The sequence below is a fragment of the Fonsecaea nubica genome (genome assembly GCF_001646965.1).
Source record: "Fonsecaea nubica strain CBS 269.64 chromosome Unknown Scaff164, whole genome shotgun sequence".
NCBI classification, from domain to species: Eukaryota; Fungi; Ascomycota; class Eurotiomycetes; order Chaetothyriales; family Herpotrichiellaceae; genus Fonsecaea; species Fonsecaea nubica.
The window spans coordinates 16,260-30,179 of record NW_019173837.1 but is presented as its reverse complement, the minus strand read 5'-3'; the positions used below and the strand labels follow the sequence as shown (position 1 = coordinate 30,179).

The window sequence follows — 13,920 nt, the reverse complement described above, 5'->3', positions numbered from 1 at the left end:
TTCACCAGGGTAGGTCGTGGTGCACGCCCGAGTGGCGGGCTCGAACATGATGTTGGCGGTCAGACAGATTGAGCCCGAGACGTATGTGCAGGCGGTCATCCTGTAGGAGCCAATGAATCGCGGGGGGAGAGAAGATAAAGTCAGCTGGTGATCTGGTCGGTCCTAGGGGTAGGGGGGGGAGGGAGATTTTGGGAGGGAATTGATATTTCAAGGGGGAAAGAAAGGGTGGTTTTGCTAACCAGATAAACGCCTGGTCTCGGTGTTCCACACCCCAGAAGAGCCGCATGTACTCTCGCGTCTCGGCGATGAGTTTCTCCCAGTCCTGCAGGGACGGGGTTGGTAGAGGGAGTGGAACAGGCACTGGCACTGGCGCTTGGACAGGGACGATAGAGACAGAGACAGGGACAGGACCCGGCGAGTTCATCACTGTTCTGCCAAAAGTGCGGAGACTCTGGACCCAGTGCGATGCCATGGCATGTGCGCGGTATACCTGCGTCCGACAGGCGAGGTGGGCCGAATAGAGGACCGCGAAGCTCCTGCTCAGGTTCTGCTGGCCGGCTTGGAGGATGGCGCTGGGCCGAAACGGTGGCGGGATGCTGGAGAGCCATGCGTCCAGCATGTGGTTCAGCTGTGCCACGTCCTCGTCGCGCGCCGAGTCAACCGATGTCCCCATGCCGGCGCGGGTCGCAACCATAAAGTCGTAGACTTCACCTTGGATCTGGGCGAGTTGGACGCGGCAGCGGAGGAAGCTGAATGGAACGGTACAGTCAGTGTTGGAAGTTATGGCAACCGTTCCAGCACCGTCTTCGGGCTCTGCTGACGGGTATTCGAGTTCAATATCGGCCTCGCGCTGTACAGGGGGCTGACCTGCGCGTAAGCTGATATCTCTGTCGAGGATGTATGCGATCCAGAAGACTCGGTCCCGTTCCAAGACCTGCGAATGGTCGAGGCGGTGCTTCTCGGTGCTTCTCCGGGTATGCAGGCCCAATTCGTGCGCCAGACGTAGAGCAACGGCGATCAGCATCGTCGCGGGCTTGACATCTTGCGTGCCCCGGAAGAGCATGACCATCCCCACCAGGATCTGGACGTTGAGAAGATCTGCGTCGCCCATGATCACCTCGGAGAGCACTGTCTGGGCGTTGTGCAGGTAGTCCGCCGCGCTACTCTCGCCTGGTGTCGCGGGTATTTGACGGTGAGCTAGCGCGAGGACCACGTTGATGGCCGCCCACGTCGTCCGCTCTCTCCGATCAGGATACGTGTACCAGTCGTTGATGGATTGCAGGAGTCGGCCCGGGTGGAACAGCGGAAGAACGGCGTTCAGCGTCGTGAGGTACGCTTCCGTCGCAGACAAAACGTCCTGGCGCGGCGGAAGTTCCATGCGTGCATTGGGAAGTTCTTTCTGTACCAAGAGAACGTAGTCTTCAGGGATGCTGGGAGAGACAGCTTGGACCTCTGAGTTCGTCTCCCATCTCGGCATAAGACTTTGAAGCTCCTCGATCCTCTTCAGGGCTTGTTCCAGACTCGATTCGAGAGACTCTACCTGCTCCCGCAGGACTGCAATATCTTCACTCGACTCCCGACGTCTGGTCCGCGCCTTACGGCTCGCAGCCCCGAAAGCACAGACCGAGTCATGTAGAGTGCAATTGGTGCATCGGGGCTTTTGTGCGTCGCATTTGATTCTCCTGCGGTAGCAAAAGTCGCACGCCTTTGTCCGGATGTGTCAGTCCACGGCAGCGATCGAAACAAGTCTAGGGAGACGAACCTTGCGAACTTTGTGTTGCAGCATACTGAGCAACTCAGTAAAAGGAGAGGTGAAAAAGGTACGCAGAGTGAGTGCCTGGTATGGTGACTGTTGAGTAGACAAGCAGCCTCATGTTCCGCGGAACCAACGCTGACAAATGAGAACAAGTCAAAGTTCTGCACTAAACCGCTTTGGGGTTCTCGATATGACGATTGCAATATGACTCAGTCGATCGGAGGTGTAGCTTCTAGGAGAATACAGCCGAAATCAATCCCGACATTGGATGGACATACTGTCTCCATTTATCTATTTATATCAGCCTTATTGACCAACAAACACCATCATCCCCAACTACATGTCGACACCATTCAAATACACTCTCAGCAGAGACGACGTCTGGATCTCCTTCGCCCGAGCCTTGAGTTCTTCCACATCCCAATTCGCCCAGACAAACTTGTTCCGCAGAAACGCCGCTTCCTCCGACACAAGCCACACGACAAAGTGTGCCGGCAAATCCACTGTCGGTCAAGGTGTGTTAGCCACGTGTCATGATTTTCTATAAGCAGCAATAGCAAATCACATCCACCACCAGCGGTGGTATATAGCATATGGCATAAAAAGGAAATGCAAGGTAATACGTAAGTACATACCTGAGTCCGGGCCCGTTGGCATATTGGGGTTGATCTCCGTGCTGATGATGCCCGGGTGGATGCCCACGACATGAATGTTCGGGTGCTCGGAGGCGTAATACTCCATCATCTTCAGTGTCGCTGCTTTTGAGGCCGCGTAGCTCCACACCCCCGGCACTTCTGGCAGAGGAGCCCAGTGACCGATGCCACTTCCCACGTTAATGAGCTTTGCGCCGGGCGCTGCTAGCGGAGTAAACACTTGCAGGGCATTGTACGAGCCTATAAAGTTGATCTCGAAACATCGCCGGACCTCTGATTCTGGATAGTCGACCACCCCGGCTTCATGGGGGAGGACCCCGGCATTGTTGAGGAATATGTCAATCTTGTTGCGGCCGTCGCCGCCACCGATTTTCGCCACAATGGCATCCAGAGCGGCCTCGAGGGATCCACGATTCGTGACATCGCCCGACTGCAGAACCACAAGAGTCGAGGGGTTGGCTTCGGTGATTGCTGTCGCAGCCGTCTGGAGACGGTCGACTCTACGCCCTATGATGGAGACGGATCTGGCGCCCGCGGTAGCAAAGGCAATGGCGGTAGCCTTCCCAATGCCAGTTCCTCCACCTGTGATGACGACGTTCTTCCCAGCAGCGGACACCTCCGGCCTCGTAGGCGAGATGGCCGGGTAAGGCCTATTGTGCCATGTTTTGGTGAATGTGACGAAACTTGCAAACGGAAGGGGCGCCATGGTGAGTGCTTGTATCTGCAACAGGAAGAGTGAAGAGAGTATTCTGTCCGGATTATTAGCTCTTTATATACACATAGGAGACGCGTGATCTTGCCATCCTATACCTAACTGATTTCTAAGCTCCTCCTTAACAAATGCTTCCGCGGAAGGGGACCAAGGTAAGCAACCACGCAACAAGGGAGTGACGGTGACATGGACCCGCTCCACGGAACGTAATGACCTATAACTATGGAGTCCGTCATAATTTATTGCTCAGGCCATGCTCGAGCATGGAGAGAAATCGGCATCCTCTGTAGATAGTGAGTGTTGTTGACCAAGAAAGGTAACTTCAGTAGCGGAAGCATATTTAGACATTTGGGCCTGGTTTCTGGAGTACAACAGATGTCTTCATATATTGATAGCCGCCCAAATTGCTCATATCATCTCGGCCAACCGGGCAGCTGTCCAGAGAATTCCTCGAACAGAACCAGTAGCATCGTCCTTGTGGAACGAAAATCTCGGTCACATCCTGGACCTGTGCAAATCAGCCACAAGCGATGCTCGGTATGACAATTCAAACAGAGTTTGGCCCTGCAGACTGAGAATTGAGAATTTATTTCAGCGAGCATGGTCCATTGTGATGGCACAGGCAAAAATATCAGTCCTTGCTCTTCGCAGCCGTGAAGTCTGGGATTACAGGACAGCGCAGGAAACATCAACCCAACCGACCTACAGGCAAGGGCCAGATTGCCCTTGACCCCTTCCAAGTCATCCACATTCAGGACCTCTCAAGTCTCCACCTGACAAAGTCAATATGATGATCAGTCCTCCGCATGTAGCAGTGTTGGGACGGTCTGTCATGCAGTGGTCATTGTCCTAATGCTGATCTGTGGTGTCAAGAAACTCGGCTGTATCCCCTAATCCCATGTTGTCGGGAACAATTGATTTGTTGGATAAGAGAGCAAAGTACGGCTCAACAGAAGCGGTGGTAGATTTGTGGTGGGCTAGGAGGCCACGAACGATAGTGGTCGTGGTGGTTGTGGGGAGCCACTAAAGTGAAGTGACGTTGAGAAGCATCTGGGGCAACAACACTTCACCGTACTTACTAGTGCGGACCACATCACGCAATGCGCAGATTTCGGATGAAACGGGACAACATCAACATGCCCTATCAGGCAACAAAGCTGCCTGAGATTGGTAAGGATTGGATGACGTTGACTAAGGCACTGCTGTGACCCAAGTTGAGCGCGTCCTGTCGTACAACAAGGACAAATAAGGCTTTTGGTGGGTATCAATTAAGTTATGTAGCTTTCAACAAGACAGTCCAGCCAAAGACTGCGGGCGTCTGCTCGGACGAAAATACATCAGAGTTTTTATACCCCCTCCCGCGGCACTTATTCGGCGTGTTCGTGTGCCTCCTGTACATCCGCCTCGGCCTTTTCCCCTTGCTCTGCCTAGACCGAAGCCAACACGCTCGACCGCATCGATCAAGACCGTTCATAACGCAAGCTTCGGCGCAATATCTGTCCCATTCATGGTTTGGGCGGGATCAAGAACAGTCAGCGGGGACAGTCAACTCAGTGTCATCATTTCGCTTCTGGCTGCACGTGGTTGGCTTTGCCCTTTTTGAGGATGGCATCAATGATATCTTGTGAGCACTTGTTTGACGTATTCATTGACGAACGCTTAGAATTGGGCACTTCGTCGGGTTCATTATGCGACTCGATAAGACTCTCCATCTTAGGCCTCAAGGAAAGGGAGGTTCTCGAAGACGATCTGTCGTCATTTGTAATGAGTTTCTCGGGTTTTGTCTCTGCGCTATCGATCGAGGCAAGAGACGGCACCAATTCCAGCAGCCTGGACGGCAACACCGATGCGTTTTGAGGCAGTGATTTTGGTGAGGAGTTCGGTCCCCAACTAGGCGAGCTTGAAGTAGGGATCCCTGGCGTAACTGCTCGTGACGGGATTGTCGAGTTGAAGGACGCCGTCGAAGCTCTGCTGAGACTCGGTGTCGTGAATGGACAGTCTCGTTCTTTTGTCAGGAAAGGATGCTCCAGTAGTTGTTTAGCAGTCCATCGTTCTTCAGGCACCCAAGTGATCATTTTCTTGGCGAAGTCAATAAACAACTCTTTCTCTTCCCCTTTCAGCCTGACGATGGAAGATTCAAACGTGTGTTCCTCGACATATTCGGGATATTTGAACTGGCCTTCCGAGTCGAAGTAGGCCGATGCTTTGGCACAACGCTTCAGGAAATCTTTGGGTGGAGGCCCCAACAGGGCCACCATCAAACCCAAGTGCCGCTCGGGATGGTAGTGACCGGGTTTCGTATCAATCCGATCGAACAATCCAAAATGCTCAAATAAATCCCACAACATGACTCCCAGATTCCAGATGTCGGCCGGATAGGACCACCCCGCCTGCAAGATGACTTCGGGCGCCATGAAAGCATTGGACTGAATAGGCTTCGTGTTCTTCTCGTCTCCCCACGCCGCCAGACCGATATCGGTGATTTTCGCAGACGCAATGACGGCTTCATTGGGCGGTTCTCCGAAATCACTGCACGATGTGTAGATGACCCGTCCGTGGCTATCAGGCGCCTTCCGGGGTGCTGGATGTTCTATTTGATTCTGCACAAAGTGGTCGAGGATGTTAGGGTCGCCCAGACCCATCATGATGTTGTCAGCCTTCAGATCGGTATGGACAACATGGCACTCGGAATGCATGTAGTCGAGACCCTGTAACAGAGCTGGCAGCAAGACGCGAAGTTTTCCACAGCTAAATCGTCGACCGGGGAATTTCTCCATGCACAAATCGATGGGTTCACGGAGTACATCGTACACGATGCACAAATGTTCGCCGTGCTTTCCCCTGAGCTTGAAGGTGTCGAGCATGAATCGGACATGGCCATACCCAGGATGGTTGGGATTGGCTGAGAACAGCTTCTGCGCGATCTCTCGTCGGCCTTTTTGGAAGTCTTCACCAAGGGTGTTGACGTTAATCTTGATGGTAACATATTTGCGGTTGCCGGCATTCACATCACTGTCCAGTAAAGATCCACAGGTTAGACAGCTGTATCACCAAGTTACTGGCATCAATTGGAAACTTACGCTTGGAGATCCCTGGCGAGCCAGACTGTGGCCGTCATGCCATAACCGAGTTTGACCAGGATTTCATAGCGATGGTTTAACACTTCACCCAGTTTTACAGGGTACCAGTGATCTGGGTTGTACTTGGGAAGTGTCTCTTCCTCGATCTGTTTATGGCCGGAGATCGTATCGCCTTGAGGATGCGGCGAAGTGCCCCGCGAATGCAACAGATTATTCAGCGTCTGTTTGTTATGGCTGTGTGCCCGCTTGAGTAAGTTGGGACGCATGGTGACGGGACGGTGGAGAAGAGCAAGCGGATCAGAAATGGATCAAAGACAAAGATGCTGACACTCCGGTTCCATTGCTTTGTTGCCAGATAACGTGGATTTCAGCGAGATGAGCCGCACTGGGGTGAGCAGTGGACGTTAAATTTGAGTGAGGCTGGAGCACAGCTGAAACTTGTAGATGTAGCCCGGCAGGGCGGATGAATCGGCTAAGGCGGCGACTTCAAAATCGGACCCCGGATATCCTGGTTCCTGGTTACCTACCTGTCCAAGGTCAGCCCAGGGTTCAGGAATGTACGACCAAGATCGTTCACGTTAGCGGCCGACGGCGGACAGAAAATGGCGATGGCGAAATCTGGGATGTGAGGGAAAAGAGGGTTCTGGAAACAGGATGCGCCAAATGGTATAAGACAAGAATATGCACGACAGGTTTTGGGCACATGGCCCAGAGTGCATTGTTATTCGCGGCGGAGAAAGAGGAAGCTTGATTTCTCAGGATGAGGGAGATAGAGAATGGGGGAAATCAGGATGATGGTGGGCAGTGAACCGGGCCCGATGAGTGATCGATCCTTTGAGGGTCGACGCGCGCCTCTTACGTGACCCAGCTCTTTTTTGATCGCTCTCAGACACCGCAGGGGTAGGAGGACAAGTGCTTGTGCCGCTAGGTATGTATTGCGTGGTGGAAATTGCGTGTGCCGTGCGTCAAAAGTGCCACGCGAAACTCACCGATAGGGTAGAAATTGGTGCTGGTGCTGGGGCTATGATGTCCGCAGGCGCTTGGAGTCGAGGGCGTTTTGTGAGTTGCTGGCCTCGCGGCGAATAGAGAAGAAGATCCGACTCTGGCGGTCAGAAGTCAGAACAGATGTCTGAGAAGAGGAGGGAAATAGAGCTGAAGGGCTGAGGTCAAGGTGAAGCTGAAGGTCGAATTTGAAAACGAGGTTCGTGGGCTGTCAAAAGTGTTTGGCCGCAGATAAACCCCATCACACAAGGACCTTTGAGGACTTCCACGGGCCCTAATTAGGTACGAGCTCCTTAGTTAGTTGGAGTTTGGGGCTTGGTTCAGGGAATGGTTCACGGACAACAAACTCCTAGTTGGGCAGCCTAGGTGACTGCGGTTCCCCTAGGCGCTGGATTAGTTAAAGACTGGGTACCCAACAAAAGCTCCAGGCACTCACCTGGTTCGTCCGTAGCCCACAAGTTTGTCAGCCGGCCGCTAGTCGATCTTCTCACGTGACCCACTGATGGAGGGGGAGATCTGCCAATTTTATCCCTCAAGCCCAAACAGCCCCTCAGCCTCTTCCTTCTCTGTGTCTCTCACTCTCACTCTCACCCTCACCGCGCAAATCGCTCGTTCATTGTTTTGACACTCCTTATGGGCACGGTTTCTCCCTTTGCCATCTCTCTCGTATCAACATGCACACTCTCAGCAGTGCTGCGCCCTTCTCCACCCCCATATCATGGCTCCCATCCAGCCAAAAGCTTGTCTAATTCCTGCGCGCCTTGACAGCCCGGGCCCCTCGAATTACCTTAATCTCTAGAGGATCACCCAAGATCACCCAAGATCTAAGTACATCTTAGTCACTCGCAGATCCTCACACATGAACAGATCCGCATGAACTCCCAAGCACATGGAATATTCTCGGGCATGCAGAAGAATCAGGAAACCCATCTCCTGGCCATCCACAACCTTCCCCAGCCGCACGCACATGTCTGGCCCACAAGCCGACATTTTGCCGCCATATTATAGGTTCCCCTGCTGAAGACGGCGGGCAAAATATCGCGCAACCACTCGTCTATTTCTTTGGTTTGATCTGGAGTTTCTTCTCTTGATTTCCGAGACCAGAAATGACGCAAATATGCTCTGATACATCCAAGTGCCTCAAAATGTCCATCGCGCCTCATGTGGTGGAAGTTCTGGCTCTTGATAAGCGTGTCGTCTGCCTACTGAGAAACTAATATTTGTCACCAGATAAATTGTCAGCGGCCAGCCTCGGTCACAACAACTAATCACCAGAGTAAAATAATGAACAATTTAGACACTGGCAACCAGCATGATGTGCTCGGCTCTTTTCGCAAAGGTTCGTGTCAACCAAGCAGCACAGGGCTTGTGGTGGATGAACGCGATCGGGCAGGGGAGACAAAGAGATGGTGTGCAGCAGACAATCGCAGAAGACAGAAAGATCACGGAAGAGTGGGTCGTGTTCTGATAAGAACGTTACAAGTACATTCTGGGAACGCGTGGAAAGACATGAAGGGGGAGGGGAAGCCGGAGATATGGATCTAGGCAAAGTGGCCTTGCTCTAATGATACTGTACAAGTACGGATGGGTGACGGAAGGTTGACCAGAATCATGCTGCGTGCGCTGGCGTATGCATGTACAAGTAGACTTGTGGTCTCGCGTCTCTTCAATTACAAGGACTTGTACCTCGGAGAGGACCAGAAGATCGAGGATACCCTTCCTCTTCCCCATCAAGCATACCTCTCTCTCTTCCCCCTTCTTATACTCATCATCCGGCGGCAATGACTTTCTTTGTATCTGAAACGGACACGATCACAAATAAAAAGAAGCCCGGAACCGGCCTCGCTTAATCACTGAATGCTACACTACGAGTAGTACTACGTACACCTCCCTTCGGTCATTGGGCGCCAGGAGACACACAAACGAAGACACTATACTGTGCTTGGATGCTTCTGGGTTTCTACGACATTCCTCGTCACAAGCACAAGGATTGCACATGCACATGTGCTCGGTAGGTACACAAGGCGCTATGTACAAGGACAGTTGTATGTCCCTCGTACTAATTGTAGATTAGTGGTTGGCTTCACCCCCACCACAAGGCCGGTTTTGAGTCCGAGTCCGAGTCCGAGTTTGAGTTTGAGGTTGAGACTGAGACCGAGAACTGAGAATCCTTCGCCTCGTGATTCATCTACGTTTTCCTCGTACCTCGTACTTTGTCCTTGTCCTTCTATCGAGTGATTCTCTGCCTTTGCTATGGCCGTACACTCCGACCATGATGAGCAAGGACTCCATCGCACCTCAAGCAGTGCGAATTGAGTCCGAACTGACCAAACACCAACATCCTTGCGCTTGTCACAAAATATCGCAGGATCCTAGCCCTTGCCCTATTCGCATGTGTACTTGTGTACTTGTGGACTTACTAACCCAACCCACCATCCATTCAAACCGACCGGCCGACCGACCGGCCCCAGCCCCAGCGAGACCGGACATCAACACCAATACCAACACCCTTTGCCCCCCATCCCCTCCGGCGCGGTCATGGCGCTACATATGTATGTAAGTAAGTGAAGTGATACTTAATTACGGAGTAAAAAGCGGGCTTCTTCTCTCTCCTCATTTCTTTCTTTCCGTTCTCTTAACCCTCAGAATAGGCAGTGGTTGCGAGGAAGAATCCATAAGTTTTACATCAGTCCGTCAATCCCATCAAAAGCCCCTCTCTTCATGACGAAGTACAAGTTCTTGGGTGGTATATAAGTCACCCTTTCCGACGAAGTCTCCCATCCCAGGTCGTCGTGACGGTACAGCTGCTTGTGGTGGTGTCGGCTGTGCCAGTGGTCGGTGATCGCTCCTACAGCCTCGCATCAAGGACCTATATGAATACGAGAGAGGTTCCTGCTCGTTGCGCGTGCTGTACTTGGTCTCATTTGTTCGCAAGCCAGAGGAGAGCCTTAAAGTCAGTGGCCGGACCAGAAAGCGATAAGTACGGAGAAGACAAGCAGACGGGCGAGACAGAGTGAGAGAGGACGAGAGAGAGAGAGATAACCAGGCCTTGGTTGCATCTTCACACAAGCCTTTCCGCAACCAGCGGCAGCCAGCGACAACCAGAACCACGAGACACACCAAACCCCATCATTCCGCCCAGAAACCAGACCAGCACTCGACTCAACCCGGCTCTATATCCCAATTAGAAGACACGATCCCTCCTCTCCTCTTCAAGGACTACGACCCAGTCAGTCAGTCGCGCACAACACACAAAACACAGTCGCGCACACAGACACGGATGAGAAACAACCAGGAAGCAAGAAGATGGGCCTCCTCCGCTACCTCGAATACTACCTCGCGCGCCTCTTATACTCACAAAAGGGGCGCGACGCCAAACTGCTGACGCGGGCGGCCGTCTTCGCCACCGTCCCCCAAACCGTGCAGGTCACGTCGCCGACGCTGGGCGCATCGCCAGCACACCTCTCGGTCGAACACACGCAGTTCGGCACGTCGAGGTTCCCGGACCTGTCGTGGTCCTTGGAGGATGGTGTTGACAGTGTCAAAGAGTGGCTCCTGATCTGCGAGGACCCGGACGCGCCGCTGCCCCTCGTGCCCGTGCACGGGCTGTACTACGCCATCCCCGCGACCAAGACGACCGTCGGGCCCGACGACTTCACGCTGGCCGTCGATACTTCCAAGACTGCGCCTGCGGACGAACCCGGCGCAAAACACCTCGCCGGCGGGTTCCGACTGGGCAAGAACCTGCGAGGCACGCTGTACTCGGGCCCGCGCCCGCCCGTCGGCCACGGCGAGCATCGGTATTTCTTCCAGGTAGTCGCCCTCAAGACCCGCCTAGACACAAAGAAGATGAAGCCCCTGGCCACCAGGGACGACGTGCTCAGAGAGATTCAGGGCAAGATATGCGCGTGGGGAGAGTGGATCGGCATCTTTGAGCACAAGTGGTAACAATCACCAGAAAAGGGGAGACGAAAGGAGGAACTGAGAGAGAGGCGTCAAATTGCAGTTTCTCGTGGTGTTGTTGCTGGGTTCACAAACCGTGCCAGTGCTTTCCGTCGCACAATTACAGTGTTTCAATATTAAAAGAGTCTTTACCTCTCCTTGCTTCCATCCCGAAAATTCAAAGCAAAGCCGCCTTCGTTTCCGCGACTGTTGCTGCGTTTGTTCCCATCATGAAGATACCCAGCCCCCGAGACATGTTTACTCATACACACTTCTCCCTTCCGTTCATATGGTGGAAATTGGACCATCGGTCCATATCGACGAGAAGACGTCGTCCGTGACAGGCCAGCCAAACTCGGTCAGCATCGGATCGTCCAGGAAGGTCGAGTAATCAGGCTTCGTTATCACCGGGACCGAGCGATCATCCGGAGCAGCCGCGTCGGATTCGTTGGCGGCTTCTGTGCCATCTGTCGTACTTAGCAATGTGACCCTAGAGGTACCCAGAATACTTCTTACCTGTCCGATTATCATTCAAGGGCGGCGGGTAGACGCCCATAAAACCCCCAAACTCTTCCCTCCACCAGACAATTCCGTCCAAGACGACGCTGCCAGTTAGGCGGCTGCGGATCCGCAGCGCTACCACCTCGGCTCCATTAGGTCTCTTGAACACACGACTACTATTCCAGAGTTGGGTCAAGGCAACACCGTTGCGAGCTGGCAGGTCATCGTTCTGGACCGACATGCGTTTGTGGAGGCTGATCCCCAGGAAAAGGGCACTTTTGGCCCTCTCGACGTCGATGTATCGATTGAGAGAAGTCTTGAGCAGCCGTAAAAGTACGTGGCTGGTTATCATCAGACTGTAGAAGAAATACAGTCCCGCACCAGAAAGGCAAAGCTGTCCAGACCTGTCCAAGTTGTCAAACGATTCAATCACCTGGCAGCACGACGCGCAAAGATCGTAAAGCGTCGTCGGGTCGTGAGCTGTTGGAGACTTGTACAAGTTGAAGGCTTGGATTGTGAGGGTTGCAATATGAATGTAGAGCTGGTCGAGGTCTGAAAGATGATTAATCTCAGAAAACAGGTCTCAAAGGTTGGACTCACCAGAAGAGGATTCCAATGCGACACTGGAAATCTGGGCATGAAAGAGATTCAGTAGCGTATCCAGCGACCTCTCTTGATCCGGACTCATTTTCCAGAGCCCGTTTTGTGAGACGGCAATGCAGCACCTCGTGACTACATCCTGTAACTTCAATTCAAATTTTAGCTTTGGTGATATTCTCTGAAAGAGTGCTCGTCGCTGTTCGACATCGTGGGGGACATCGAGCATAGGCGTCGGCGCGCTTCCCTTGGAACAACAACCCCTAGTAGGCAAACATTAGTCGGTGCAAAACCTGTGCCAGTGTCAATAAAAAGGCGTACCGCTGATAGACAAGTGCACAGTATCCCCAAGTCTCGGCACGAATCTTCAGCTCATCTTCGGTAAGTTTGACCGGGATTTTGCTGAACTCGTGACTTGCGACTGGCACATGTAATCCGATTTGCATGGCCATGTGTAGCACGGCAGCAGAGAGCGGATAAGTCATGTCGTGTCCATTGCCAGCTTTCGGGAATGGCCAATATAGGATGAGTAGCAAGGCTTGCACAACAGGCAACGTGACGGGCGCGTTGAGTGACATCAACGCCATAGCTTTGATCTTGGACGGCAGAACAGAGATCAGTGTCGGGTTTCTGGAATAGGTCCGGCATGCGACACCAACAATCGCCCAGAAAAGTAAGGGACAGAGGTTGTAATATCCATTCGGCGTCATGTTGGAATCGAGAACAGGAACCAGGCCAGCGTAGTCTCGGAAATACCTATAAAATGCTTAGAGGATGATCTGAAACCCCACTCAACACACCTACAGCTGGAACATGGCGTCAATATCTTTGGAGTCCACAGTGTGCCCTTCTAGAGACCGCGGCAAGGTGCCTGTAGGTTGAAAGTCATGAGCCAGACTTTCCGGGGTCTGTAGTGATTCAGCGGCCGCCTGAGAGAAGGATCGAAACGAGACCGGGGCAATGGCTGCGTCTCTAAAGAAAGGGGCGACTGAAGCAAGACGACTTTCGGACTCGGCATTAGCAGTTCGCAAGTCGTTGACAGCGGCCCAAGACGACTGTGGCAGAGACACCGGTGGTTCGGCTTGGTGGCTGGATGATCTCAGCCGCTCTTGGAGCTCATCTGTCCGATGCTCAAGTTCAGACAATCTCCTATGAATACACGCTCGATCAGCACAGGTTTGATGTCAATAGGAGAAGAATCACTCGTGCATACTTGCGCTTGTGTTCTCGTCTAAACGGCTCAGAGATGATGCATTGTCTGTTCATCTTCCGGCATCTCGTACAGGGTTGGTCGGGATCGAGGTATGCATCGCAACGGGCCTGTCAAGCCAGACGGCAGTGAATTAATCGCAGCGCATACCAATGACACGCATCATAATCCATACCTTCTGCTGCCGACATTCTGTGCATGCTCTCTTGACCACTTTCCCGTCGGTCCTGTTTGGTGCGTTAGAGGAGGTTTCCGTAGGCGAGGGCGCGCGTGCCGGATCGGGCTTACGGGGTAGTGTCAACTTCGTTCATTGTACGCGTCGTCTTCAGCACTCGGACATTGAAATTCTCTGTCTGGTCGCCGTGATAAGTAAGATAGATATCCCACACAGTACAAGACACGAATGGCGACACCGAGGAGATTTAAGAAATTGAGACGGAGGACGAGACTTCCGGACGATCGAAGGT

At 52.9% G+C, this 13,920-nt stretch overlaps 5 protein-coding genes across 5 annotated transcripts; 1 reads left to right on the top strand and 4 right to left on the bottom strand.

Moving 5' to 3' along the window:
• Nucleotide 1: 1 nt before the first annotated feature.
• Nucleotides 2–1,786, bottom strand: AYO20_11548 (hypothetical protein; the record flags this gene model as incomplete). The annotated part of the gene is made up of 2 exons (XM_022649795.1): nt 2–1,705; nt 1,763–1,786. 2 exons carry the CDS (start codon nt 1,784–1,786, stop codon nt 2–4), a joined length of 1,728 nt encoding a protein of 575 aa, XP_022494238.1.
• A 306-nt stretch (nt 1,787–2,092) lies between these two features.
• Nucleotides 2,093–3,115, bottom strand: AYO20_11547 (hypothetical protein; the record flags this gene model as incomplete). Its single annotated transcript, XM_022649794.1, has 2 exons — nt 2,093–2,259; nt 2,392–3,115. 2 exons carry the CDS (start codon nt 3,113–3,115, stop codon nt 2,093–2,095), a joined length of 891 nt encoding a protein of 296 aa, XP_022494237.1.
• A 1,565-nt stretch (nt 3,116–4,680) lies between these two features.
• AYO20_11546 (hypothetical protein) lies at nt 4,681–6,467 on the bottom strand (the record flags this gene model as incomplete). Its single annotated transcript, XM_022649793.1, has 2 exons — nt 4,681–6,133; nt 6,202–6,467. 2 exons carry the CDS (start codon nt 6,465–6,467, stop codon nt 4,681–4,683), a joined length of 1,719 nt encoding a protein of 572 aa, XP_022494236.1.
• A 4,042-nt stretch (nt 6,468–10,509) lies between these two features.
• Nucleotides 10,510–11,151, top strand: AYO20_11545 (hypothetical protein; the record flags this gene model as incomplete). The annotated part of the gene is made up of 1 exon (XM_022649792.1): nt 10,510–11,151. One exon carries the CDS (start codon nt 10,510–10,512, stop codon nt 11,149–11,151), a length of 642 nt encoding a protein of 213 aa, XP_022494235.1.
• A 279-nt stretch (nt 11,152–11,430) lies between these two features.
• AYO20_11544 (hypothetical protein) lies at nt 11,431–13,764 on the bottom strand (the record flags this gene model as incomplete). Its single annotated transcript, XM_022649791.1, has 7 exons — nt 11,431–11,612; nt 11,662–12,198; nt 12,247–12,506; nt 12,565–12,999; nt 13,048–13,363; nt 13,604–13,680; nt 13,742–13,764. 7 exons carry the CDS (start codon nt 13,762–13,764, stop codon nt 11,431–11,433), a joined length of 1,830 nt encoding a protein of 609 aa, XP_022494234.1.
• Between the last annotated feature and the right edge of the window lie 156 nt (nt 13,765–13,920).